Source organism: Geotrypetes seraphini, chromosome 3 (assembly GCF_902459505.1).
Source record: "Geotrypetes seraphini chromosome 3, aGeoSer1.1, whole genome shotgun sequence".
NCBI lineage: Eukaryota > Metazoa > Chordata > Amphibia > Gymnophiona > Dermophiidae > Geotrypetes > Geotrypetes seraphini.
Window position 1 is genome coordinate 247,375,221 of NC_047086.1, and position 25,862 is coordinate 247,401,082.

Sequence of the window (25,862 nt, forward strand, 5' to 3'; positions counted from 1 at the left end):
ATGTTTAATGTTGAATATGATAGAGATTCAAGTGTTGTGTTCAATTCAATTTAACTGTTATTTATTGTTACACTTGTTGTAAGACGTAAAATGAATAAAGATTTATTAAAAAAAAAAAAGAACCATTAAAAAGTTTTTTGACAGCGAATCTTTTTGGTTACTGGTTCAATCTATTGTATTATCAACTTTAGACTATTGTAATAGATTCCTAGAAGAAAAAGGGATTGAAGGGTATAGATAGGTATAGGCCACTACTCAGGCAATGGGCCTGATGGGCCGCCGCGGGAGCGGACCGCTGGGCAGGATGGACCTATGGTCTTCCTCAGCGGAGGCAACTTCTTATGTTCTTATGTAATATAATTTATTTGGGATTACCTAAAAAGATTACATTAAGACTTCGGTTGGTGCAAAATGCTGCAGTTCGCCTGGTTTTTAATCTTAAAAAGTATGATCATGTTAGCCCTTTTTATACCAAGTTGCATTGGTTGCCTTTTGGGGCCAGAGTGCTTTTTAAGTTCAGATGCATTTGTTATAAGGTGCTTTTTAGATTATCTCCTTCATATTTGTTCCCCTATCTGAAACTTTCTTATTCAACAAAAGGAACTAGAAATTCTGGAAAGTTCATCTTCCCTACTCCAAAGGCCTGTCGTTTTAAGACCTTTTTAGACAGGACTTTGGAGTATCAAGCTGGGAAGATGAACTCCTGTCTAAGTCCGATGATTGTTCAATCTAATTCTTATTTCACATTTAGGAAATCATTAAAGACCTATTTATTTGACAAAGAAGAATATTAATTTTGATATATTTAAATGAGGTCTTTTGTTTTTATTCTTATTGTCATAGCATGTTTTTAATTTTTTAATAATTTTTAACATTGTACTTGAATGTTTTTAACAATTGTATTACTTTTATTATATAATTTTAGATTGTACATAGATAGTTTGTTCTATGGAACTACCATGTGCTGAAATGTCTCAGTATTCTCCTGTTGTGAACCGCCCAGAACTACTGGTTGGGCGATATACAAGAAAATAAATTTTTAAATTATTATTATTATTATTATAGTCTGTTACTGAGAAAGACATGGGGGAAGCCACTGCTTGCTCTGGATCGATAGCATGGAATATTGCTACTCCTTGGGTTTTGGCCAGGTACTAGTGACCTGATTGGCCACCGTGAGAACAGGCTACTGGGCTTGATGGACCACTGGTCTGACCCAGTAAGGCTATTCTTATGTTCTTATGGTTAGACTCAGATATTCAATGCTGCTGCCTTGGCATGGCCCAGCATTGAATATCCAGGTCTAGTTTAGCCAAGACAGTGCATAAAAAAATGTTGACCACTACTGGTTGAATACTGACCAGATAGCTTCCTTTGAAATTTCAGTCTATAAAATTTTACAATCTCTGTGCAGTATTTTCCCAAAAACATGCCACTGGGAACACTTCCTTTCAATTCAGTACTACTATGGGCTCCTTTTACTAAGGTGCGCTAGCATTTTTAGCATGCGCTGCATTGCCGCACGCACTAACCCCGTGATACGCGCCAAGAACTAACACCAGCTCAATGCTGGTGTTAGCATCTAGCACGTGCGGCAATGCAGCATGCGCTAAGTGCGCGCTAAAACCATTAGCACAACTTAGTAAAAGGAGCCCTATATGCACTATGGAAACTTGCATATATTTTGGGCTAGATTTTAGCCAGCTAATTATCTGGGAAAATGGATTAAAAAAGAGCTTGGTTTTGGTGGTGGTGGTGGGGGGGGGGGGTTTGCAATGGGCGTTTACGATCTGTTCTTCCTAGTTCAAGACACTTTTTTTTTTACATACCTCAGAAGAAAATAAATGTTTGTTTGCTGATATAAGGTCAAAAGAGGTGTCGTCTTTCACTACCACAGGAGTCTGAAAGAAAAAAAATGTTTAAAGCTGATATTCAAGCAATTTTCAAGAGATTTGAGTTTGCAACATTATTGAAAGGAAAAAGCTACCTCAAGTTATATTCAACTCTGTACAACAAAGATTTACATAAATAGAGTATGGAATGAGCCATTTTAGCTCCTCTGGAGCCAATAATTAAAGCATTGTAAGAGCAATTCTAAAGCTAGGCAATGTCAGCACAAACACATGTAAATGTCAAAGTTCTGGCCAGTTGCACATGTAATTGACTGTTATCCAGCTATATTCTGAAAATACATACATATAGTACTTTCAATGGTGAAAGTGTAGGCAGAGGAAAAAATGGCTAGAGAGATAAAAAGAAGAGAAGACTTTTTTCAGGTATATTGCAAAACATTACTAAACAGTCTCACTTCAAAAAATCTCCGACTACAATGAGTACAAAACGCCGCCATCTGCCTCCTTAAAAACATGCACATACATGACCCGATTGCCCCAGCACTGCGCGCTGCTCACTGGCTACCTATCAAAAATGATATGTATTCAGGGGCCTGGTAAAGGCCTACAAAGTCTTCCACAATATGGTACCAACCTATATGGCCTCCAAACTATCATTTTACACCCCAAACTGGCAACTTCACTCGCAGGAAGAAAAGAAAAGTACTCACATCTTCAGGACGCTCCCTCTGCCTTGAGAATGTCTGGAAAAGATCCTACTTGCACTACCTAACCCGCCTCTGGAACCAACTGCCACGTCACACCAGATCCCTAGAAGGACTACTGAACTTCAGGAAGGCAATAAGAGCTCACTTCTTCCTCTAACCTTCTAAGAAATAGCTCCAGTCTAAATACTACTGTCTACACAAGTTCAACCATCACTGAAACTACCCTGACGTACATTCCATATCATGTCATACCTAACACATATTATCATGCACTGTTATGTGCTATCTTGCCATGCCACTAAATAGATCTGGACACAGACGTTTTTGGATAACCAAATATTACTACTCAAAACCTATAATATACTGTTATTTGAGATATTCTTGCATCCAAGCCACCAACCAGAACAAACAATGAAGACACAAAAAATTATAATAATAAGTGGAGAAAAACAGACCTCAATATCCCCCTCTTTTACTAAGGGGGACGTGTTAGCGATTAGCATGCACTAAAACGGCTAGCGCGCCTTATGATAAGGACCCCTATATTAGGCTCTTTGATTTATAAGAAATCCATTAGAGCTCATATTATCATAGGTCTGTAAAAAAAACTCAACATGTATAGAAAAATTCATTCAATCTTAAACTTCCAAAACAAACAAAACTTTATTGTAGGTCACCCCTAGTCCTTCTGTGCCATGTTGGTCCGTTTTGTCTTTGTCTTGTTATCATATAATTTTTGATGTGTATCCCCTGATTTTAAATATTTTGTATACTTGCTTAGTATTACGATAGGTGACATATCAAATTACCTTAAAACTTGAAACATTCTGGGGTGATCACCAAGATTTTCAGGAAACATTTCACTTTATTGAAACTTACCATGTTTTGAGACTACCGGTAAGCATTTCATAATGTCTTTTTTAAGAAACAGTAACTCAGAAGATATTTTATGTCAAACTTCTAAAGAAGAGATTTTGAGGTCCACTAATTTAACATCAGGGAGACATCAATCTTGTGGGCAGTGTTCTTTTTGTGAAATAATAGTAGAGTGCGCATTATTTCAAAATCAAAGTTCAGGAATAACATATTACCTGAAACACACCACTTGCCAATCCACGAATGTGATTTATATTTTATGGTGTCCAAATAATTTATAAAACTGCAGACAGCTGTACAAAGGAGCAGGCTAAATTTATTAAACCAAAATCGTGAATGCGGTTAATGTTACCACCTTGAATCAAACCAAAGGACCCGACACGGTCCGTGTTTCGGTAAACACGCCTTCATTGGGGTCCCAGGTGGATAAGGTACCAGATAAAACCGCAGACAAAAAAACTCAGCCTGTGCGCAAAAACAGCAATAGTAAGACGATGACTTGGATACTCCACCGTAACGGTGTTTTCGCGCACAGGCTGAGTTTTTTTGTCCGCACACATCTTACCCCCTCTTGCATCCCACGACGCACGGGATACACAGCTGCGAAACCGGCTGCCATCCGCCGCATCTAAGGCATGAATCCATGCCATCCTGTCTTGAGATGGCCATCTGTGAAGTTTGGAGCAAAAACGAAGCAAAAAATATATAGTTTTAAAAAGTTTGAAGAAAATCCAGGATGGCCACCACGGGTGCCGATTTTGACTGAAATACGGCCATTAAAAATGAAGGAAAACGCGACAAACGATGATTTTAGGATTTTACATGCAGGGAAACCCCCAAAACTCCAATTTGAGCACCCCCTAAAATCAGCAAACTTTGTGACTCACAGACAGCTCTGATACATGTGCTGCAATGCATTTCAGTGGCAGCCAGCAATACACAGTGCAAGTATAGGGAGTTCAGAACCTCAGGAGCTGATTAAACTGGATTTTTCAGATTTTCTGACCACTTCACCTTCCCTGTCACCACAGATCATGACCACCAGGACACCTCAGAGGGAATTAAGGAAGACACGCGGTCTGGTTCCGATCCTGGCGTACCTCCATGGAATCACAGCAGCCTGCACTCTAACCCTTTGTGGATGAACCAGGGGGAGAGATGGCTCCCAATCCCAGAGACCTGGTCCAATCTGCAGGCTATCTAGAGGGCTTACTGCAGTTTAAGCTTACAGAGCACACTCCAGAAGCAGACAACCTTTAAGGAAAAGTCTGCGATCTCCCGTTAAAGGAACACTCTCAGAGTGAATCCACAGCACTTGAGCAATATCCGTGGCACTGAAGAAATTAAAAGACTAGTAATTGAGAAAAAAAATCACGAGCAGAAGAAACTAGAAGTTTTCAGCAAGGTTGCAGAAACAAACTGAACTTCAAGGGAAGTGTCCGCACAGGTGGCATGCAGAGGGGGGTTGGTTTTATTTCTAAGTTCTGCAGCCAAGGCTGGAATAGATGCACAACCCGAGAGTTCAGCCTCCAGAGGGATTGTACAAGAATAATGATATTAGTGTGCCAAAGTTATATAACAATTACGAAGGATTAATGAGACAAGAAAAGTTGAAAGAGTTCATGTTTACTAAAGTATCACAAGAAAGTGAAGCGGAGATGTATGCAAGCTACACCTTGTCAGAGTTGATAGCTAAACACTCGAAACCTTTTACCAAAGGTGATTTCATCAAGGAATGTCTAATTAAAGCTGCAGAAATTGTTTGTCCTAGAAGTGTGAAGGTTTTTCAAACAATCTCTTTGTCTTGAAATACAGTTGCAGAAAGAATTACTCATTTGGCCGGCAATTTAAGTGATCAGATCAAAGCAAAATCATCTAGTTTCGAAGATTTTTCCATTGCTTGTGACGAGAGAATGGACATTGGAGGCGTAGCTCAATTAGCTGTGTTTTTTTATGCTTACGACATGAATTTCAACATGTTTGAGAAATTATTGGAACTAGTACCGATGTGTGGCACTACAATGGGACAAAATATATTTAACTGTGTATCTGAACTTACATTACATTACATTAGAGATTTCTATTCCGCCATTACCTTGTGGTTCAAGGCGGATTACCAAAGAGTTATAGATGGTGAGTTACAAAAGAAGATCATTGGTCATTTCTAGTAAAGGTAAAGAGTAGATCTGGTAGTATCAGTGAGTCAGGAAGAAGATGGGAAGAAGGAAGGTATTCGTGGTGTTAAGACTTTTTCAGGGATTTGTTGAAAAGTATAGTTTTTATTTCTTTTCTGAACATCTTGTAGTCTGGGGTTATCAGTAGATTGGAGATTTGGTTATCTAGTTTTGCTGCTTGGGTGGCTAGGAGGTCATCGTATAGTTTTTTCCGTTTAACTTCTTTGATTGGAGGGTGTGTGAATGGGGTGTGTGTTTTTCTATGTCTGGTTGAGGTAGTTTGGATGAGGCAGTGTTCAGGTAAGTTGGGCTGTCTCCGTTTATAGATTTAAATAGTATACAGTAGAATCAGCAGGGGGGTCGTGGGTCGGCAGGGGGGTGTTTGGGGTTTCGGGGGGGCGGTCGCTGGGGGGGTTGTGTCGAGGGCAGGAGGGCCTGGGATCCCTCCTGCCCATATTGTAGTGGGAGGTGGGGGGCAGGGGGTCCGTCTGGGCAGGAGGGGTTCCTGCCCGATCTTGTAAGGGGTGGGGGCGAGAGGCCAGGAGGGCTTGGGCTCCCTCCTGCCCCGATCATAATCGGGGAGTCGGGGTGCCGCCGGGGCAAGAGGGCTTGGGCTCCCTCTTGCCCTGATTGTTGTCGGGGAGGGGGGGAAGGGTGGATCGCGGCAGGGGTGATGAGCCATCTCTCCTGCTGCAGGTTGCTGGGGCCGCTGAGCTGATCGCAGCAGCCACGATCAGCTCAGCGGCCCCTTCTTTGGCATTTATACCTGTTTTGACTTGGTCTAAGTCAAAACGTATAAGTGCTGACTAGGTAACCTGTCAAATGTTTTGGTTATACTTGCTGCATGCCTAGGTCTAGGTCGGCCCATCTCCTGCCCACCGTCCGCTCTTTCCCCTCCTCTAAAAACACCTCTTTTCTCTCTGTGCGTTTAGAGGCAGGGGAAAGGCCTAAGCTGGTTTTAGATACATCTAAAACCAGCTTTGATTATGGGTACTTGGATGATCAGGCTTTTTGATCTTCCAAGTAGCCATTTAGGCCAGTTTTTAGACGTTTTTTTCTTTTGATTATGAGCCCCTTTGTGTTTGATCTTTAAAGTTTTGATCAATAAAAGTCCAGTAATTTTAAACTCTTTGTTTTGCTTTTACTAACCAAAGAGGGCTCTGCGTTCTGAAAATCAAATGAATCTTAAAGTATCATAATTGAACTTGAGATCAGTAAGACTGTCAGTCTATGATGTCAGTTCAAGGAGTTGTGTTATGGAATTCATTGCCTGTTGAAATTAAGCAGTCCTCCAACGTGATGCAGTTTAGAAAAGGATTAAAAACTATACTGTTTGAGAGAGTATATAAGTAAGTTACTTTATGTATTGCAGGCAGTTTTTTTACTTACTGTATTTTTGCTAACAGAATTCAGTTTATAACAGATGAAAGTAAATTGTAAAAGGATTTTCATTTTCATCTGTTGTTTGTTTGTCACTATTTTATTATGTATGGTTTATGTAATCCACTTAGAACTATGGATATAGCAGGATATACATTTTTTAAATAAATAAATTCAATGGCAATATCTGGTCATGGCCTGGCATTGATTATCTGGGTATAATGCCAACAGTGGTTAAAAAAAAAAATGTTCACTGCTGCTGGTTGAAATCTACTCCTCTATTATTACAACTTTCCCCTTGGTTAACATTAACCTGATAAAGAAAAAATATTTCTTACCATAGCAGCATACAAATCAGCTGGCCGTTTCCACGAATGAACTTTAAGACACGATGGCAATTCAATCTTTCCTTCAGGATCTTCAAAAAACTGCTGTGAAAATGCATGTGAAGAAGCTGAACAACAATATTACAATCCATCATTTTAATTAAAACATGCTATTAAACTTTACAATTGGATTATAAATGATTCAGTGCTATCAACAATTATTCAATTAAAAGAAAACACGATGCCAATAAATTTAGATCTGAAATCATTCATGCATTTTCATTCTTTCACTATTTTCACAAGGACAGAAGGGAAGGTCCTTGCAATGCTGTCTCTCAGCACTGCTCTGTGATAGTAACATAGGGCTCCTTTTACGAAGCCACGCTAGCGGTTTATCGTGCGTAATAGCGCACGCTAATTTGCCGGCTGCGCTAGCCGCTACCGCCTCCTCTTGAGCAGGCGGTAGTTTTTCGGCTAGAGCGCGCTAAAAATGTGCATGCGATAAATTCGTAAAAGGAGCCTATAGTAATATAGTAGATGATGGCAGATAAAGACCCAAATGGTCCATCCAGTCTGCCCAACCTGATTCAATTTAATTCTTTTTTTCTTTTCCTTAGCTATTTCTGGGCAAGAATCCAAAGCTCTGCCTGGTACTGTGCTTAACTTCCATGATCAACAGAAGATGCCACAGTAGCAATAACTGATCAAGTGCATCACCTCTATAACATTCCCAAGCTGTGTCAGCGCCATCAGACAACAAATAATGAACCCAAATCTACTGTGCCATGTATGCAGCACTACTACCACAGCTATAGAGATAGCTTAGGGATGTGCATAGAAAAATGACTGTTTTTTGATCATTTTAAGATTTTTGGTTAATATTTAGCCATTTTTTGTTTCAGAAATTAATGGCTCTAATATTCAAAAAGAATGAAAAATTATGTTCTTACCTCAAAAAAAAAAAAGATCTATTTCTATCTATCACCTAAAAAACAATTCTTTCTGCTACTGCCTCCCTTACAAATAACAAAGCTCCTGGTCCAGATGGCTCAACAAGTGAAATTTTTTTAAAATTTGACTTCAGCTCACCCCTTACTTAGGAGGTCTTTTACTAAGGTGCACTAGCCAATTTAGCATGTGCTAAATGCTAATGTACCTATTATGTTCTATGGACGCGTTAGCATTTAGCACACACTAAATCGGCTAGCACACCTTAGTAAAAGACCCCCATTTCCATTTCCAGAACAACAGCAACAACGTAGATTCACTGAATCCAACATTATTGTCATTCCAAAGTCCAGAAGAGACCCTAAAGCTATCAAAAATTATAGGCCTATTTCACTTTTAAATTTAGACTATAAAATTATTGCAAAATTAATAACTACAGTCTACAGGGAACCAAAATGGTGGCGGGTTAGCTGCCAGTGTAAGCGTTCCATCTTTACCTGACCATTTTCCTTAATAGAACCTGACGGTGTTCGGTGTTCTATACAGCTGTTTAGCAAGAATGCCTCATAATAAAAGAAAGGGCTCTGTCAGGCCGAATCTCTCTACACCTGGACAGATGATGATGGACCGCTTTATGGCAAGCTCCCCATCTACAATCGGAGTTGAGCTGCCTGCGTTTGCTTCGGAGGAAGGAGCCTCCGGAGTTTTGGGGCTAGAGACATCTCTGTCTCCTCCATTCACTCTGTCTCTACCACACCCAATGTCAGAATTCAGTGACATTGTTGCGTCTCCAATCCATGGAGACCGGTTGTAGACGCACGAAGAGAGAGCAGAGCAACTGCCTGCCACTGATGTTTGGATCAACCAGGGAGGGAGAGATCTGTGCTCTCCTCCCCCTCCCCCCCTCCTCCCCATGGCGGTAATGCTGGACGGCATCTGGAGTGTCCTACAAAGGCTGGAAATAGCAGTAACTAACTCGACCTTGGAATTGCCACGGTTGTGAGTAAAATAGATGATTTAACAAAGACAGTAGAATCTATTAAAAAGGAAACAACCGAAAGACTTGACCAGATGAGCAAAGAAGTTTCATCTTTACAGCATTTAACTGGGAACTTGTTTAAGGAAAAAATTTTGATTCAAAGGAAAATTGAACAGATTGAAAATTTTAACAGAAGGTTAAATCTTTGACTCCTCAATTTTCCCAAACCCATAGGGATAACACCAGGCGACATGTTTAAAAAATACTTGTCTGAAATTTTAAAATTTCCATCAGAGGCTATGCCGCCCATAAACCGTGTTTACTATCTTCATGAAAAAAAGAAGTTGGAAAATATCCCTGAAGTTGAAAACTTACAAATTGGTGATTTAAATAACCTATCTGTGTTGCTGGAAAAATCCCTAGAAATTCAATCTTGACCAACTCTTCTTGTCTTATTTGTATTTGAACAAGACCTAAATTCTGTTATGCGTATGTTTTTTCGTTTTTCTTAAGCCTTATTCCTTGGGCAGAGAATTTGGGTCTTTCCCGATGTGACTAGATCTACTCAAGATCGTAGAAAAGCCAAAAAGCTATCACCTGCTCAAGAGGAAGAGGTAGTGGCTAGTGCGGCCGGCAATTTAGCGTGCACTATTACGTGCGTTAATCCGCTAACGCGGCTTCGTAAAAAGAGCCTTATGTCACTATCACAGAGCAGTGGGGACTACTTTCCTGCTATGTTACCCATGCAAATGCTTAATTAAATATGCTGGGACAAAATATACTTTTTTTGTCCCAGAATATCTTAGGGCCTTTTTGGACACTAAGAAGCTGGTCCAGGAGATTCAGGGCTGACTTAAATTTGGATGGCATTATAACCCATTAAGTATATACCTTACTACTTTGTACATTGATTGAGCTCCTTATCATATTTTCCCCCCCAGCGCTATTTGTGGTCTATTTGTTATTAATAGGAATGTTGTCAAATTCCTTTTTCTTTGTTCTCATACATCATTCTCTGTATTTCAAAACAAGTGGATACTTGTAAATTTATTGATAAAACGAATGAATGAATAAATAAATAAATAATAATAATGACCACCAGGCTCAACAAAGTTATTAGTATACAAATTCTAACAATGAAATAGGCTTATGAAAAATAGATATATTGGCAACAACTTATGATTATTTTATAACATTAATGCACTGACTGAAGACATATCGGAATCCTTAGTGGAATTGGCTTTAGATGCTGAAAAAGCATTCCATAGAGTTGAATGGCCATTCCTACTACAGGTTCTGAAATTGTTTGGTTTGGGCGATTATTTATCAAATGGCAAAAAGCCTTATATTGGTAATCAATCTCAAGAGTATTAATCAATGATTCATTAACCAATGAAATTGTATTAAAAAGAGGCACCTGCCAGAGTTGTCTTCTCCCCTTTTGTTTAACTTAGCTTTAGAACCCTCATTTGTCTGCTATTCGCCAAAATCCTCAAATACAGGGGATTCAAGACAAATAAAATTGGCTGTTTATGCAAATGGAATTCTGCCTTTTTGTCCTAAATCCAGCTAATTCTCTTCCAGCTTTTATATAACTTGTTTCCAAATTCTCTCAATTTTCAGGCTATAAAGTTAATTGGAAAAAAAATTATTCCTCTAAATTGTTTGATTACTTGGGCATCCCACACTCTAAAATATTTAGGAATTCTCATTCATAAAGATTCCTCTCAGATTTTAACTTTAAACGTTGCAAAATTAAAAGCATGATATCCCAAACTCTGACCAAATGGTCTCCTCTATACTTAACTTGGTGGGGAAGAATATCCACTATTAAAATGTTTCTTGTTCCCAACATCAATTATATTTTCTCAATGTTATCATCTCTATGCCAAAAATCTTTCTATCATTGGATTGATGTTAAAATTTTCAATTTTTGTATTGAACAACAAAAAGCCTCATAGTTCTATCCAAAAACTGAAAGTGTCTAAAATAAATGATGGCGTGAATCTTCCTAATTTCTTTTACTACCATTTAGCTTCCTTAGCTAAATATGATGCCTTCTGGCTTCAATCTGACCCCTGCTCTACAGAAATATTCATCTGGTTAGTCCACAAGCCAGCTTGAGCAGCTCTCAAGATAATTTCAACTGCCTAATCTCTTGAGAGCTGCTCAAGCTGGCTTGTGGACTCTAAAAGCAGAAGTTTCCTGAGGAAACTGGAGTGGCAAAACAGGGATGACCCTGTAGGCTCTCTGCCTTGGCTTCTGCGGTTTATGAAATAGAACGCCACTGGAAATAGCTGAAGAGTGCCCAACAGAGCACGGATGTAATCAGAGCAAGCTAAGGGCTCCTTTTATGAAGGTGCGTTAGGGCCTTAACGCGCGGAATAGCGCGCGCTAAAATGCCACGCGCGCTAGCCGCTACTGACTCCTCTTGAGCAGGCAGTAGTTTTTCAGCTAGCGCGCGCTATAGCATGCACTAATCTGGTGCATGCGCTAAAAACGCTAGTGCACCTTCGTAAATGGAGCCCTAAGTTGATTTTTGTGTTTTTCCGCTGCTATGCTGAATGAAGTAGATTCATTTCCTGCATTGCCTGCTGTGGTTGTTAAATTTGATAAATTTTGAAGACTGTGGGATATCAAGTAAGGAATATACTTCCAATCCTGTATTGTTAAGATCAGTAGAAGTTGGGAGTTTTTTTGGCCTATGAAGCCCAACTGAGGCCTTTTTTCTCCCGACTTAGGGATTGTTGACCAGTAGCAATTAAGGTTGCTAGACAAGGAATTCCTATATTTTTTTTGATTTGAGTAATATACTGATAGTTATTGATAATTTAAAAACTTACTCATTCTCCTACATAGATTATGGTAATTGAAATCATCCATTATTATATTGTTGCCCAATTTGCTAGCTTTCCTAATCTCTGAAAACATTTCTTCATCTGTCTGCTCATTCTGTCCCGGGGAACGGTAGTATAACCCTACCTTTATATTCCTTCCCTTCACACATGGAATTTCTATCCATATGGATTCCACACTGCTATCTATGTCATGCAAAATGTTTATTTGATTTGATTCAATTCCCTCTTTAACTTATAGCACAACCCCCCTCCAATCTAATCTACTCTATCCTTGCAATATAATTTGTACCCAGGTAATACAGTGTCCAATTGATTGTCCTCCTTCTAACAGGTCTCTGAGATACTCATTATATCTACCTCATCATTCAGTGCTATATACTCTAACTCTCCTATTTTATTTTTAGGCTTCTAGCATTTGTATACAAACACTTCAAATTGTGATTTTTCCTTGTATCTACATGCTGCTGAGAAGATGACAGGGATAATTTGACACATTTACTCTGCTTCCCTCTTAAGCACTCTTGGCTTTCTTTCACCACTTTTCAAACCTCTCTACTGGTCTCCCTAAATGTTCTGATTCAACAGTATCCTTCAAGGATACTCCACACTGAATCATCTGCTCCAGAGCAACTTTTTGCTTCCCCACACCCCAATCTTAGTTTAAAAGCTGCTCTATCTCCTTTTTAAACATTAGCACCAGCAGAATGGTTCCATCCCGGTTAAGGTGGAGTCCATCCTTTCAGAATAGGCTCCCACTTTCCCAGAAGGTAGCCAGTTCCTAACAAATCTAAATTAACATAAGAACATAAGAATTGCCGCTGCTGGGTCTGACCAGTGGTCTATCCTGCCCAGCAATCCGCTCATGTGGCAGCCCTCAGATCAAAGACCAGTAGTCTAAATGAGTCCAGCCTCATCTGCGTACGTTCCAGTTTAGCAAGAACCTGTCCAACTTTGTCTTGAATCCCTGGAGGGTGTTTTCCCCTATAACAGACTCCAGAAGAGCGTTCCAGTTGTCTACCACTCTCTCGGTGAAGAAGAACTTCCTTATGTTTGTACGGAATCTATCCCCTTTCAGCTTTAGAGAGTGCCCTCTCGTTCTCCCTGGAGAGGGTGAACAATCTGTCTTTATCTACTAAGTCTATTCCCTTCAGTATCTTGAATGTTTCGATCATGTCCCATCTCAGTCTCCTCTTTTCAAGGGCGAAGAGGCCCAGTTTCTCCAATCTCTCACTGTACGGCAACTCCTCCAGCCCCTTAACCATTTTAGTTGCTCTTTTCTGGACCCTTTTGAGAAGTACCATGTCCTTCTTCATGTATGGCGACCAGTGCTAGATGCAGTACTCCAGGTGAGGGTGCACCATGGCCCGGTACAGCGGCATGATAATCTTCTCCGATCTGCTCATGATCCCCTTCTTTATCATTCCTAGCATTCTGTTCATCCTTCTCGCCACCACCGCACATTGCGCGGACAGCTTCATCGACTTTTCAATCAGAACTCCCAAGTCTCTTTCCTGGGAGGTCTCTCCAAGTACCGCCCTGGACATCCTGTATTCGTGCATGAGATTTTTGTTAACAACATGCATCACTTTACACTTATCCATGTTGAACCTCATTTGCCATGTCGATGCCCATTTCTCGAGCTTGATTATGTCACATTGCAGATCTTCACAATCCTCCTGTGACTTCACTAATCTGAATAACTTTGTATAGTCTGCAAATTTAATCACCTCACTCGTCGTACCAATGTCCAGATCATTTATAAAGATGTTGAAGGGCACGGGTCCAAGCACCAAGCCCTGTGGCACCCCACTGGTGGCGCTCGTCCAGTCCGAGTATTGTCCATTTACCCCCACTTTCTGTTTCCTATGCTCCAGCCAGTTTTTAATCCACGTGAGTATTTCACCCTCGATTCCATGGCTCGCAATTTTCCAAAGTAGTCATTCATGTGGAACCTTGTCAAACACCTTCTGAAAATCCAGATATACAATGTCGACCAGGTCGCTCTTGTCTATCTGTCTGTTTACTCCCTCAAAGAAGTGCAGCAAGTTTGTCAAACACAATCTGCCTTTGCTAAAACCGTGCTGACTGGTCCTCATCAGCTCGTGTCCGTCAAGGTGTTCAATGATGCGGTCCTTTATCAGCAACTCTACCATCTTTCCCGGTACCGAGGTCAGATTCACCGGTCTGTAGTTTCCCAGATCTCCCCTCGAACCTTTCTTGAAGATCGGTGTAACATCCGCCACCTTCCAGTCTTCCAGAATCTCTCCCGATTTGATCGACAGATTAGCTATTAGTTGAAGCAGTTCAGCTATGGTCCCTTTCAGTTCCTTGATGACCCTCGGATGGATGCCATCCAGTCCTGGGGATTTATTGCTCTTAAGCCTATCAATCTGCTTACATACCTCCTCTAGACTGACCGTCAATCCTGTCAGCTTTCCGTCTTCGTTTCCAGCATATAGCCTGATGGGTTCTGGTATGCTGTGTAAATCTTCTTTGGTAAATACATACACAAAAAATGTGTTCAGTTTGTCGGCGATTGCTTTATCCTCCTTTAGCGATCCCTTTATTCCATGGTCATCCAACGGTCCCACCGCTTCCTTTGCAGGTCGTTTCCCCTTAATATATCGAAAGAACGGCTTGAAGTTTTTCGCCTCCTTGGCTATTTTTTCCTCTTAGTGTCTTTTGGCCCCTTTTACCGCCTTATGGCACCTGCATTGATGTTGTTTGTGCTTGTTCCAGTTTTTGTCCGTTTTTTACCTTTTCCATTCCTTAAACTAAGTTTTCGTTTTTTTTAATTTACATTTTTATTAATATTTGTTACATCAATAACAAAAATCAGGAAAAGCAAAAGGAAAACAATTCAAAGAGACAACTTAAAATTCAAATTAAGACTTATGCCAAGTCCACATTAACAAGGGCCGCTCAGTACAAGCTAAAATACAATAAAATTATAAAGAAAACAATTACATTCATCCTTGACAGGCAAAATGACCAAATCCATTATGTCCTTAACTTTCTTCAACAATTGCATTAGTATCTGAAACTTTCAGTGTAACCTTATCAATCAAGAAATTCTCCAATTGCGACCTTTTCCATTCCTTAAACTAAGTTTTCTTGTCTCTCTGATCCCTTACTTCACCTCTACAGTGAGCCACGCCAGTTCTTTGTTCTTTTTCCTCTTGGATCCCTTTTTGATACGCGGTATATATAGATTTTGCACCTCGGTGACTGTGTCCTTAAAAAGGGACCAAGCTTTCTCTAGCGTTTTTACAGTGCTTATCCTCTTCTTAATCTTCTTCCCTACCATGAATCTCATCTCTTTGTAATTCCCTTTTTGGAAGTTCAGTGCCGTGTCTGTTGTTTTGGACTGATGTTTCTCCCCTGCGTCCAGATCGTAGTGGATCATATTGTGATCGCTGTTTCCCAGCGTCCCTTCTACTTCTACATCTTGTGCCAATCCTCACAGTCCATTTGGAATTAAGTCCAGAATTGCATTTCCTCTAGTATTTTCCTTGACAAGTTGTTCCAGGAAGCAATCGCCTACTTCCCTGCACCATCGTCTCAACCACGCATTGACTCAACAAAGCCCATTCAATTCCTATGGGCTTCATCAAATTTGCTGCACAAGAACCACTAGTTTTGGAAAAGAAGTCCCATATTTTAAAAATTAAGTCATAAATTCTTGTCACAGAGAATTAATTTCAAATGCTGAAGCTTCTTCTTATTGTTTAAATAATTAGTATTTTAATTTTCTCTATCATGTCACAGACAGCAGAAAGTAGAAATTCATAGGAAATTTTGTTAACATGAACAGGTAACTCTTGTCTTGTGCATGGCTTCTAAAATATAACTAAAAGAAAGCCAATAAGTACAATAGATCATATAGACAGTGAAACAGTGATTCTTTATCATGTCAAAAACTGAGAATCAAAGGCTTGTAACAAGGGCTAAATGTGGAAGATCATAAAAATGACCAAAATGAGTTGCTATTTAAAAAAAAAGACATAGGTAAAGTCCTTAGAAATATGAAGCCATCATTCTATGGAACACTGTTTTGTTGCCTTATAATACAATCCTATTAAAATGTGTGAAAGAAAGATCCTACTCTCTTCATTTTCTTTTGACCGATGCATTATAGTTGACGTTGCTCACTACACACGTTTCACTTACCAGACTAGGACTCTTTCCATATTTTTCCTTTTCTTTGCCAGGTTTTCCTATATCCCATTTTTCTGCATTGATATCTGCTTCATTCCACTCTGGCCAAATGGGAAACTTCACCTTTTTGGGTTCACTTGTACCAGTAAAAGCACTGGGTGCAAAAGGAGATATCCTAGAAACAAAATGGCATATGTTACCTCAAACAGGAAAGCACAGTTACTTACCGTAACAGGTGTTATCCAGGGACAGCAGGCATATATTCTCACATGTGGGTGACGTCATCTACGGAGCCCCGATGCGGAAGCATTTTCAAGCAAACTTGATTGAAGATTTAAGTTTGCTCTGCTGCTCCACGCATGCGTGCCTTCCTGCTCCACTAGGGGGTGCATCCCCTCGTGGTCTCCAGTTCACTTAACTAGCCAAGAAGCCAACCTCGGGGAGGTGGGCGGGTTGTGAGAATATATGCCTGCTGTCCCTGGATAACACCTGTTACGGTAAGTAACTGTGCTTTATCCCAGGACAAGCAGGCATGATATTCTCACATGTGGGTGACCTCCAAGCTTACTGAAGAGGGATGGAGGGAAGTTAGCAATTTAAGCAAATAGATTTCGCAATACCGATTGGCCGAACCGGCCATCGCTTCTGGACAGGGAGTCCAGACAGTAGTGGGAGGTGAAGGTATGAACCGAAGACCACGTGGCAGCCTTGCAGATTTCCTCAATAGGTGTGGACCTGAGGAACGCTATGGAGGCTGCCATCGCTCGGACTTTGTGTCCCGTTACTCGACCATGCAGCGCGAGACCAGCCTGAGCGTAGCAAAAGGAGATGCAATCGGCCAACCAGTTGGACAAGGTGCGTTTGGAAACTGGGTGGCCTAACCAGTTTGGGTCGAAGGACAAAAACAGTTGTGGGACTTTCCGGTGTGGCTGAGTGCGTTGGAGGTAGAAGGCCAACGCTCTTTTGCAGTCAAGAGTGTGGAGCGCCACTTCTCCGGGGTGAGAGTGGGGCTTTGGAAAAAACACGGGTAAGACGATGGACTGATTGAGATGGAAATCAGACACTACTTTAGGTAGGAACTTTGGATGGGTGCGGAGTACCACCTTGTCGTGATGGAATAACGTGAAGGGTGGGTCCGCTACCAGAGCTTGTAGCTCACTAACCCGCCGTGCGGACGTGAGCGCGAGTAGGAAAATTACCTTCCAAGTGAGGAATTTTGGATGGCATTTGTCTAGTGGCTCAAATGGAGGTTTCATCAGTTGAGCCAGAACCACGTTAAGGTCCCAAACCACCGGGGGAGGTTTGAGAGGGGGGTGGACGTTCAGCAGACCCTGAGGGATCCCTGTCAACATGGATTCACTAGGGGGAGGTCATGCCAGTCCAATCTCATCAGCTTCTTTGATTGGGTGACAGGAAAGCTGGACTCGGGAGAGTCTCTGGACATAGTATACTTGGATTTCAGTAAAGCTTTTGACAGTGTCCCACACCGTAGACTATTAAACAAGATGAAATCGATGGGGTTAGGTGAGAAACTAACGGCGTGGGTCAACGATTGGCTGAGTGGAAGACTTCAGAAAGTGGTGGTCAATGGCACCCTCTCTGAGACATCGGAGGTGACTAGCGGTGTGCCTCAGGGCTCAGTCCTGGGACCATCCCTTTTTAACATATTCATAAGGGACTTGACCCGAGGGCTTCAGGGTAAAGTAGCGCTGTTCGCCGACGACGCCAAACTGTGTAATATAGTGGGTGGAAGCAATCCCACGGATGGTATGACGCAGGATCTGATCAAGTTGGAAAAATGGTCCACGACATGGCAGCTGGGCTTCAACGCTAAGAAGTGTAAGGTCATGCATCTCAGCAGCAGAAATCCATGCAGAACATACACCTTGAATGGAGAAACACTAGCTAGGACTTCAGAGGAACGGGACTTGGGAGTGATCATCAGTGCAGACATGAAGGCTGCCAAACAAGTGGAGAAGGCCTCATCCAAAGCGAGGCAAATGATGGGATGTATCAATAGAAGCTTTGTCAGCCGCAAACCTGAAGTCATAATGCCACTGTATAGAACCATGGTGAGACCTCATCTAGAGTACTGTGTGCAATTCTGGAGGCCACATTACCGTAAAGATGTGCTTCGAGCTGAGTCGGTCCAGCGAATGGCCACTAGGAAGGTCTCTGGACTCAAGGGTCTCTCATACGAGGAAAGACTGGGCAAATTGCAGCTGTACTCTCTAGAGGAGCGCAGGGAAAGGGGTGACATGATTGAGACTTTTAAGTACGTCACAGGTCGTGTCGAGGTAGAAAACGATATATTCCTTCCCAAGGGACCCTCGGTCACAAGGGGGCACCCGCTCAAACTCAGGGGAGGGAAATTTAGAGGTGACATCAGGAAGTATTTCTTCACAGAAAGAGTGGTAGATCACTGGAACAAACTTCCGACGCAGGTAATCAAGGCCACAAGCGTGCTCGACTTTAAGAATAAATGGGACATCCACGTGGGATCCCTACGTGGGTCAGACTTAATGGGGTGGGTCAGTAGAGTGGGCAGACTTGATGGGCTGTAGCCCTTTTCTGCCGTCACCTTTCTATGTTTCTATGTTTCTATGAAGCGAGTGACTAAGGGATGGAGCAAGAGGGCTTTCCCTTCCAGGGGCTGATGAAAGGCCGCAATTGCACTGAGGTGTACTCGAATGGAGTTGGTCTTTAGGCCGGAATGAGATAGTTGGAGTAGATAGTCAAGGACCAGGGGGACGGGGACCAACACCGGGTCCTGGCTGTGGGAGGAGCACCAGGTTGAGAATCTGGTCCACTTTTGGGAGTAGCAGGTTCTCGTCGAGGTTTTTCTAGAGGCCTCCAATATCTCCTTGACTGATTGAGACACGGGGAGAGCAGTCAGGGGGAGAGAAACCAAGCATTCAGATGAAGAGATTGAAGATTGGGATGTAACAGTGAACCCTGACCCTGTGACAGTAGAGAGGGAAACAGAGGCAGAGGCAGTGGATCTCTGACACTGAGTTGAAGTAGAAGGGAAAACCACGGCTGGCGTGGCCAGCGAGGGGCAATCAGGATCAGGGTGGCTTGTACTGTTTTCAGATGGACAAGCGTCCGCAGTATCAGAGGAAACGGCGGGAACGCGTACAGGAACCTTCCCTCCCAGTCGAGGAGGAAAGCGTCGGCCTCGAGCCTGTCCGGGGAGTATATCCGGGAGCAGAAGAGAGGGAGCTTGTGGTTGTGAGGGGACGCGAACAGGTCTATTTGAGGTGTCCCCCACTGTTCGAACACCCCTCGTAGGGTCTGAGAGTGTAGTGACCACTCGTGTGGCTGGAGGAGGCGGCTGAGTCTGTCCGCCAGGCAGTTTTGTTCTCCTTGTATGTACACCGCTCGAAGGAAGGTGTTGTTGGAGATTGCCCATTTCCAGAGGCGCAGGGCTTCCCGGCAAAGGGACCAAGACCCTGTCCCCCCTTGTTTGTTTACGTAGTACATCGCTACCTGGTTGTCGGTTCGGATGAGAACCACTCGGTCATGGAGCAGATGTTGGAAGGCGACAGCTGCGAGATAGATGGCCCGAAGTTCTAGCACGTTGATGTGGCAGCGACGGTCTTGTGCTGACCACATTCCTTGGGTGCGTAGGCCGTCCAGATGGGCTCCCCAAGCGTACTCCGACGAGTCCGTGGTGAGTACCTTGCTGTGGGGTGGGGTGAGGAAGAGCAAACCTTTGGAAAGATTTGAAGAGTCGGCCCACCAGCGGAGCGATCGTTGCAATGAAGGAGTCACTGTCACGGGGCGGTCGATCGGGTCCCGGTCTTGATGCCATTGAGACGCCAGGGTCCACTGAGGGATTCTCAGGTGGAGGCGGGCGAAGGGTGTGACATGGACGGTGGAGGCCATGTGGCCCAGGAGGGTCATCATCTGTCGAGCTGGTACCGAGGTCAACAGGGAGATCCTTCGGCTCAGACTTACTAACACCTCCAGGTGCGGAGGGGGGAGGAAGGAACGGAGGTGAACCGTGTCCAGCGTGGCCCAGATGAACTGCAAGGACTGCGAGGGGCGTAGTTGAGATTTTGGGAAGTTTATTTCGAACCCCAGACTTTGTAGGTAGGTAATAGTCTGTTGGGTCGCTGAGATAACCCCTTCCCTGGACGGGGCTTTGATTAGCCAGTCGTCCAGGTAGGGGAATACCTGGAGGCCCTGGGAACGTAAGGTTGCTGCTACCACCACGAGGCACTTGGTGAAGACCCGAGGTGATGATGCTAGTCCGAAGGGGAGGACTCGGTATTGTAGGTGCCAGTCCCCTACCTGGAAACGCAAGAACTTGCGGTGAGCGGGGTGCACTGGGACATGTGTGTACGCCTCCTTGAGATCGAGGGAGCAGAGCCAGTCGCCCTCGTCGATCAGGGGGTAAAGTGTCGGTAGTGAGAGCATCCGAAATTTTTCCCGTACCAGGAATTTGTTGAGGCGTCTCAAGTCTAGTATTGGGCGTAGGTCTCCCGTTTTTTTCGGTACCAGGAAGTAACGGGAGTAGAAGCCCTTCCCCCGTTGGTCGGGGGGAACCTTCTCCACTGCTCTCAGGCGAAGCAGGTCTCGAGCTTCGGAGAGGAGTAGGGATAGCTGAGTCCGGTTGGGAGGGCAATTCCTTGGGGGGTTGTCCGGGGGAATGGCCCGAAAGTTGAGAGAGTACCCTGATGAGATCACGCCAAGGACCCATGCGTCCGACGTGATTTGTTCCCAGCGAGGGTAAAAGGCTTTGAGTCGACCCCCGATGGGAAGGAGGCCTGGGACTATGGCGGAGGGGGCCCGCCCCCTTCCGCGTGTCCCGTCAAAAAGACGGGGATGGTTTGGTGGTCGCAGGCGGTTGGGACTTGGGCATGGCCCTGTGGTGGGCTTGCGGACGCCTGGGTGGGGGCCGCGAGAAGGCAGGGGTGGACTTTTGTGGGTAGCGGCGCGGAGGGGCCCTATACGGCCTGGACGCTGGCGGTTTGGGCTTTTGCCGGACAAGGGAGGCAAACGAGCGTTCATGTTTGGAGAGGCGTTTTGTAGCCGCCTCGATAGTGTCATCGAACAATTCCTTTCCCACACAGGGGAGGTTAGCCAAACGGTCCTGTAAGTTGGGGTCCATGTCGACCAGGCGCAGCCAAGCTAGTCGGCGCATGGCGATAGCGAAGGCTGCTTCTCTGGAGGAGAGTTCGAAGCCATCGTAGGCCGCGTGGAATAGATGAAGGCGCAGGTTGGAGAGGGACTCTAAAAGCAGGCCGAACGTTCCTTGCCGGGAGGCCGGTAGGTCAGTCTCAAAGGCTCTCAATAGTCCAATGAGGTGTTTGAGGTAGGATGTGAAGGTGAAAGTGTAGCTTTGCACCCTAGAGGCCATCATTGCGTTTTGGTATAGTCTCCTGCCGAACTTGTCCAGGGTTCGGCCTTCTCGGCCTGGGGGGACCGCTGCTGAGACCCGGGACGGGTGAGCCTTTTTCAAGGAGGATTCTACTAGCAGCGATTGGTGGGAGAGCTGTGGTTGCTCGAATCCCGGGTAAGGTACTGTGCGGTACTTGGCCTCCATTTTGGAGGGTACGGCCGTGACCATGTAGGGGGTCTCCAGGTTCCTGAAGAAGGCCTGTTGGAGTACCGGGTTAGGTGGTAAGCGAAGGGACTCTCTGGGCATTGATGGCATATCCAGCTCCGCCAGGTACTCCTTAGAGTATCTGGAGTCGGACTGGAGGTCTAAGTCCAATGCGTGGCCCATGTCTTGGACGAAGCGAGTGAAGGATGGGCGAGATGTCCCCGGGGCCCCGTGCGGGGTCGGGGAACGAGATCTTCGTCGGGTGGAGAAGGATGGGGAGGCTTCCCTCGAGTATCGAGGTTCATGCTCTGATCCATGCTCCGAGGCTGGGGAAGCACTGTGAGAGTGTTCCGGGGTTGTCGATCTTCAGCGTCTCGAGGAGCCCCTCGGAGACGATGCCGGGGTTAGGGGTACCGATCGATGTCGGATTGGTGACCTCGATCCGGACTCCCTCGGAGAATACGTCCGAGGGGGAGTTCGGAGGATGCGCGGGTTGGAGAGTGATAACTCAGCCACCCTTAGTGGTCCCGTACGAGGTGTGGGAGAACGGCCTCGTAGAGTTGGTGAACCTCGGGCCTTCTTGGAGGCACGGCGGTTCGAGGTTTCTGTTGTTTTAGCCCGACGTTTTGCCCCTCGGCGGTCTGCGGAGGGGGAACGTCTCGGGCACCTCGGCGAGGAGTCCGAGGAGGATGGGATGCGGCGAGGGTTGCGCACCTTTCCTCGAGGTTGTTCGGTGCGAGGCTCAGGCTGGTCTGGCACATTCGAGGTCGAGGCCGATTGAAACTGGGCCATTGCAGCGGACAGCTCCGACGTGATCATCGCTCGGAGTAGGTCCTGGAAGATGGGCACGGACAGCATCGAAGGCATGTCCACTGCCTCGGTGCACTCCACAAGGGGCGACCTCGTATCAGAGTATTCCCGTGTGGTGGAGGCACGGCCCGAAGGCTTGGAGGGCTTAGTCGGGGCTGTAAGCATGGGGCTTCCGCCATGCGTTGACGTTGTCCCCGAGGCTGGCTTCTTCGCTGTTACAGAACCTGAAGAGGGAAGAGGGGACTTACCCGGGGCCGAGGCTTTCTGTTGTCCCGAGGACTTCGGGGTCGAGTCTCGAGGTGATGCCGAGGTATCCGGGGCCGAGGTCAAGGCCGGGGCCGAGGCCGGGGCCGACCTCAAGGCCGAGGTGGGGGGTTGGTCCGGGGTGAAGAGGTCCGCCATGCGGGCTTTTCTTCGGCGGAGGGCCCGGTTTTGGAAATTAGCGCACTGGGGGCAGGAGTCGGTTGGATGAGCCGCCCCCAGACAGAGGATGCACCGGCGATGCGGATCTGTGAGAGAAAGAAGCCGCTCGCACCGGGTGCACTTTTTAAAGCCGGTCAAAGGCCGGGACATTAAATCGAAAGTAGCCGCGGCTCGATTAGCCACGCGGCCACGGGGACCCGGAAGCCTCCGGGTCTTCGAAAACGAAGCAGGAATCAAATAAAAAGGTAAAGAATTCGCGCACAGCGACTTAATCGTGAAAAAACAAGAAAAAAAACGCGGTGCTAGAAGGCAGTTGGGGCAGAGCCTGAAAAACACGGCTTCTAGGCTCGCGGAAAATTTTGAACTGGAGACCACGAGGGGATGCACCCCCTAGTGGAGCAGGAAGGCACGCATGCGTGGAGCAGCAGAGCAAACTTAAATCTTCAATCAAGTTTGCTTGAAAATGCTTCCGCATCGGGGCTCCGTAGATGACGTCACCCACATGTGAGAATATCATGCCTGCTTGTCCTGGGATAATAGATGATTCTAACTTTACATTTATTAGGAGAAGATTCTTAGAGCTGCTTACTGATTCAGTCACCACTGAAAAATTTTATTCAGTCATTGTGACATGAAAACAATTTTAATATCCAAATTAGTTAACTATAAAAGGCCCAATTTCTAAAGTTGGTAATCAGTTATTCTGTAGACTAGTGCTCTTCAATCACCAGTCCATGGACCAGTGCCAGTCCACAGAAATTTCCTGCCGGTCCACAGGGCCAGCACGTGCATCAGGCCCAAAACAGTGTTCGTCAACCGCCAATCCATGGTGCGATCGATGTGGCGTTATCTTCGAGCCAGCTACATCTTCCAAACTGATTCAGTGCATAAAGCCACGGGCAGTGGTTCCTACGGGCATCCTGCGCTTGAACCGGAAGCCTTCTCTCTGACGTTGCAACGTCAGAGGGAAGGCTTCCAGATGAAACACGGGACGTACAAGGTGCAATTAGTACTATTATGGGGGAGAGGTCTGGGGTGGAGATTGGGTAGAGATGGGCGGGTCTGGCCCACAACTTAGCCCCGTGTTCTTCAACTGCCGGTCCACGGACCGATACCGGTCCACAGAATAATTCTTTTATTTCTGCCAGTCCACAGGTATAAAAAGGGTGACAATCACTGCTGTAGACTCAGACTTTTAGAATTCATGCTAAACATGCTAGACACTATCAATTTAGGGTGGGTGAGAACTTGTGCTAAATCAAGCATATATATTCATAATATTCAGTTAGGGTGATAATAAGCTCATTCACAATTAATACTCTGGTTGATATTCAAAGTGATTTAAGCAAATAGTAACATAGTAGATGACGGCAGATAAAGACCCGAATGGTCCATCTAGTCTGCCCAACCTGATCCAATCTAAAAATTTATTGGGGGGGGAGTTCTTCTTCTCCTTAAATATTTATGGGCAATGATCTAAAGCTTTGCCTGGTACTGTTCTTAGGTTCCAACTAGAGAGTTGCGCGGGGACAGAAATCCCACCCGTCCCCGCGAGGACTCCCACCCGTCCCCGTGAGGAATCCCTCTGTCCCCACCCGTCCACTTGAGGAATCCCCTCCGTCCCTGGCCGTCCCCGCGAGGAATCCCCTACGTCCCCGCCCGTCCCTGTAAACTACAGAAAGAGTTATTTCATTTAATTATGCTACTGAATTAAAGGCTCTGATAGAAACCCATTTAAAAATAAGCAAAAAGACTTTATTAATTTGGAAATATTAATTGGGAAGAATACATACTTTGTAAACGGGTTTCTACCAGAGACTATAATGTTTATAAATTTTAATCAACACAACTAATATACTACTTTATCCTGAAGCAAAAAAAAAAATAATAATTTTTTTTCCTACCTTTGTTACCTGGTTTCTGCTTTCCTCATGTTCTCATTCAATTCCTTCCATCCACTGTCTCTCTTCTCTCTGCGTCTTCCATTTGCTCTGTTACTGTGCCTCTCCCTTTCTCCCCCCTCCCAAATTGGTCTGGCACCCATCTTCTTCCCTCCGCTCACCCCATAGTCTGGCATCTCTGTCTTCTTCCCTGCCAGCATCTTCTCCCCACTCTCTCTTCCCCATTTCCTTTCAGTGTCCTTCTCCCCCCCCCATCTTCCCCATGTCCTGTCAGGCAGCATCCTTCTCCCCCCCTCTGCCTTCCACATGTGCTTTCAGTGTCCTTCTCCCCCTGTCTTCCCCATGTCCTTTCAGCATCCTTGTCCCCCCTCTGTCTTCCCCATGTCCTTCCAGCATCCTTCTCTCCCCCGTCTTCCCCATGTCCTTTCAGCATCCTTCTCCCCCGTCTTCCCATGTCCTTTCAGCGTCCTTCTCCCCCCGTCTTCCCATGTCCTGTTAGCATCCTTCTCCACCCCTTTGTCTTCCCCATGTGCTTTCAGCGTCCTTCTCCACCCCTTTGTCTTCCCCATGTGCTTTCAGTGTCCTTCTCCACCCCTTTGTCTTCCCCATGTGCTTTCAGCATCCTTCTCCCCCCTCTGTCTTCCCCATGTGCTTTCAGCATCCTTCTCCCCCCTCCCGTCTTCCCCATGTCCTTTCAGCGTCCTACTCTACCCCTTTGTCTTCCCCAGTGCTTTCAGCGGCCTTCTCCCCCCTCAGTTTTACCCATTTCCCTTAAGCGTCTTTTCTTCTCTACTCCACCTTTCCTCCCTTTCTCCCTCCCTGCCCCTTACCTTTGTGGCGCTTCCCCACCCGACCGACAACAGAACAGGCCCGGTCGGACAAACCTCCCTGCCCTGTAGCCGTGAATCTAAATTACCT

General features: G+C 44.9%; 1 protein-coding gene across 3 annotated transcripts in view; it reads right to left on the reverse strand.

The window, feature by feature from the left end:
* The window catches only part of ADGB (androglobin), a 633,675-nt gene that overhangs the window by 591,087 nt on the left and 16,726 nt on the right, over positions 1-25,862 (reverse strand). For 2 of the 3 annotated variants that reach the window (XM_033939744.1, XM_033939742.1), the window contains exons 2-4: positions 16,272-16,434; positions 7,329-7,421; positions 1,830-1,901 (exon numbers count right to left, since the gene is read on the reverse strand). In XM_033939744.1, the coding sequence (XP_033795635.1) occupies positions 1,830-1,901; positions 7,329-7,421; positions 16,272-16,434 (328 nt within the window). The remainder of the gene's footprint in view (positions 1-1,829; positions 1,902-7,328; positions 7,422-16,271; positions 16,435-25,862) is intronic. The other variant, XM_033939743.1, reaches the window with a different exon arrangement.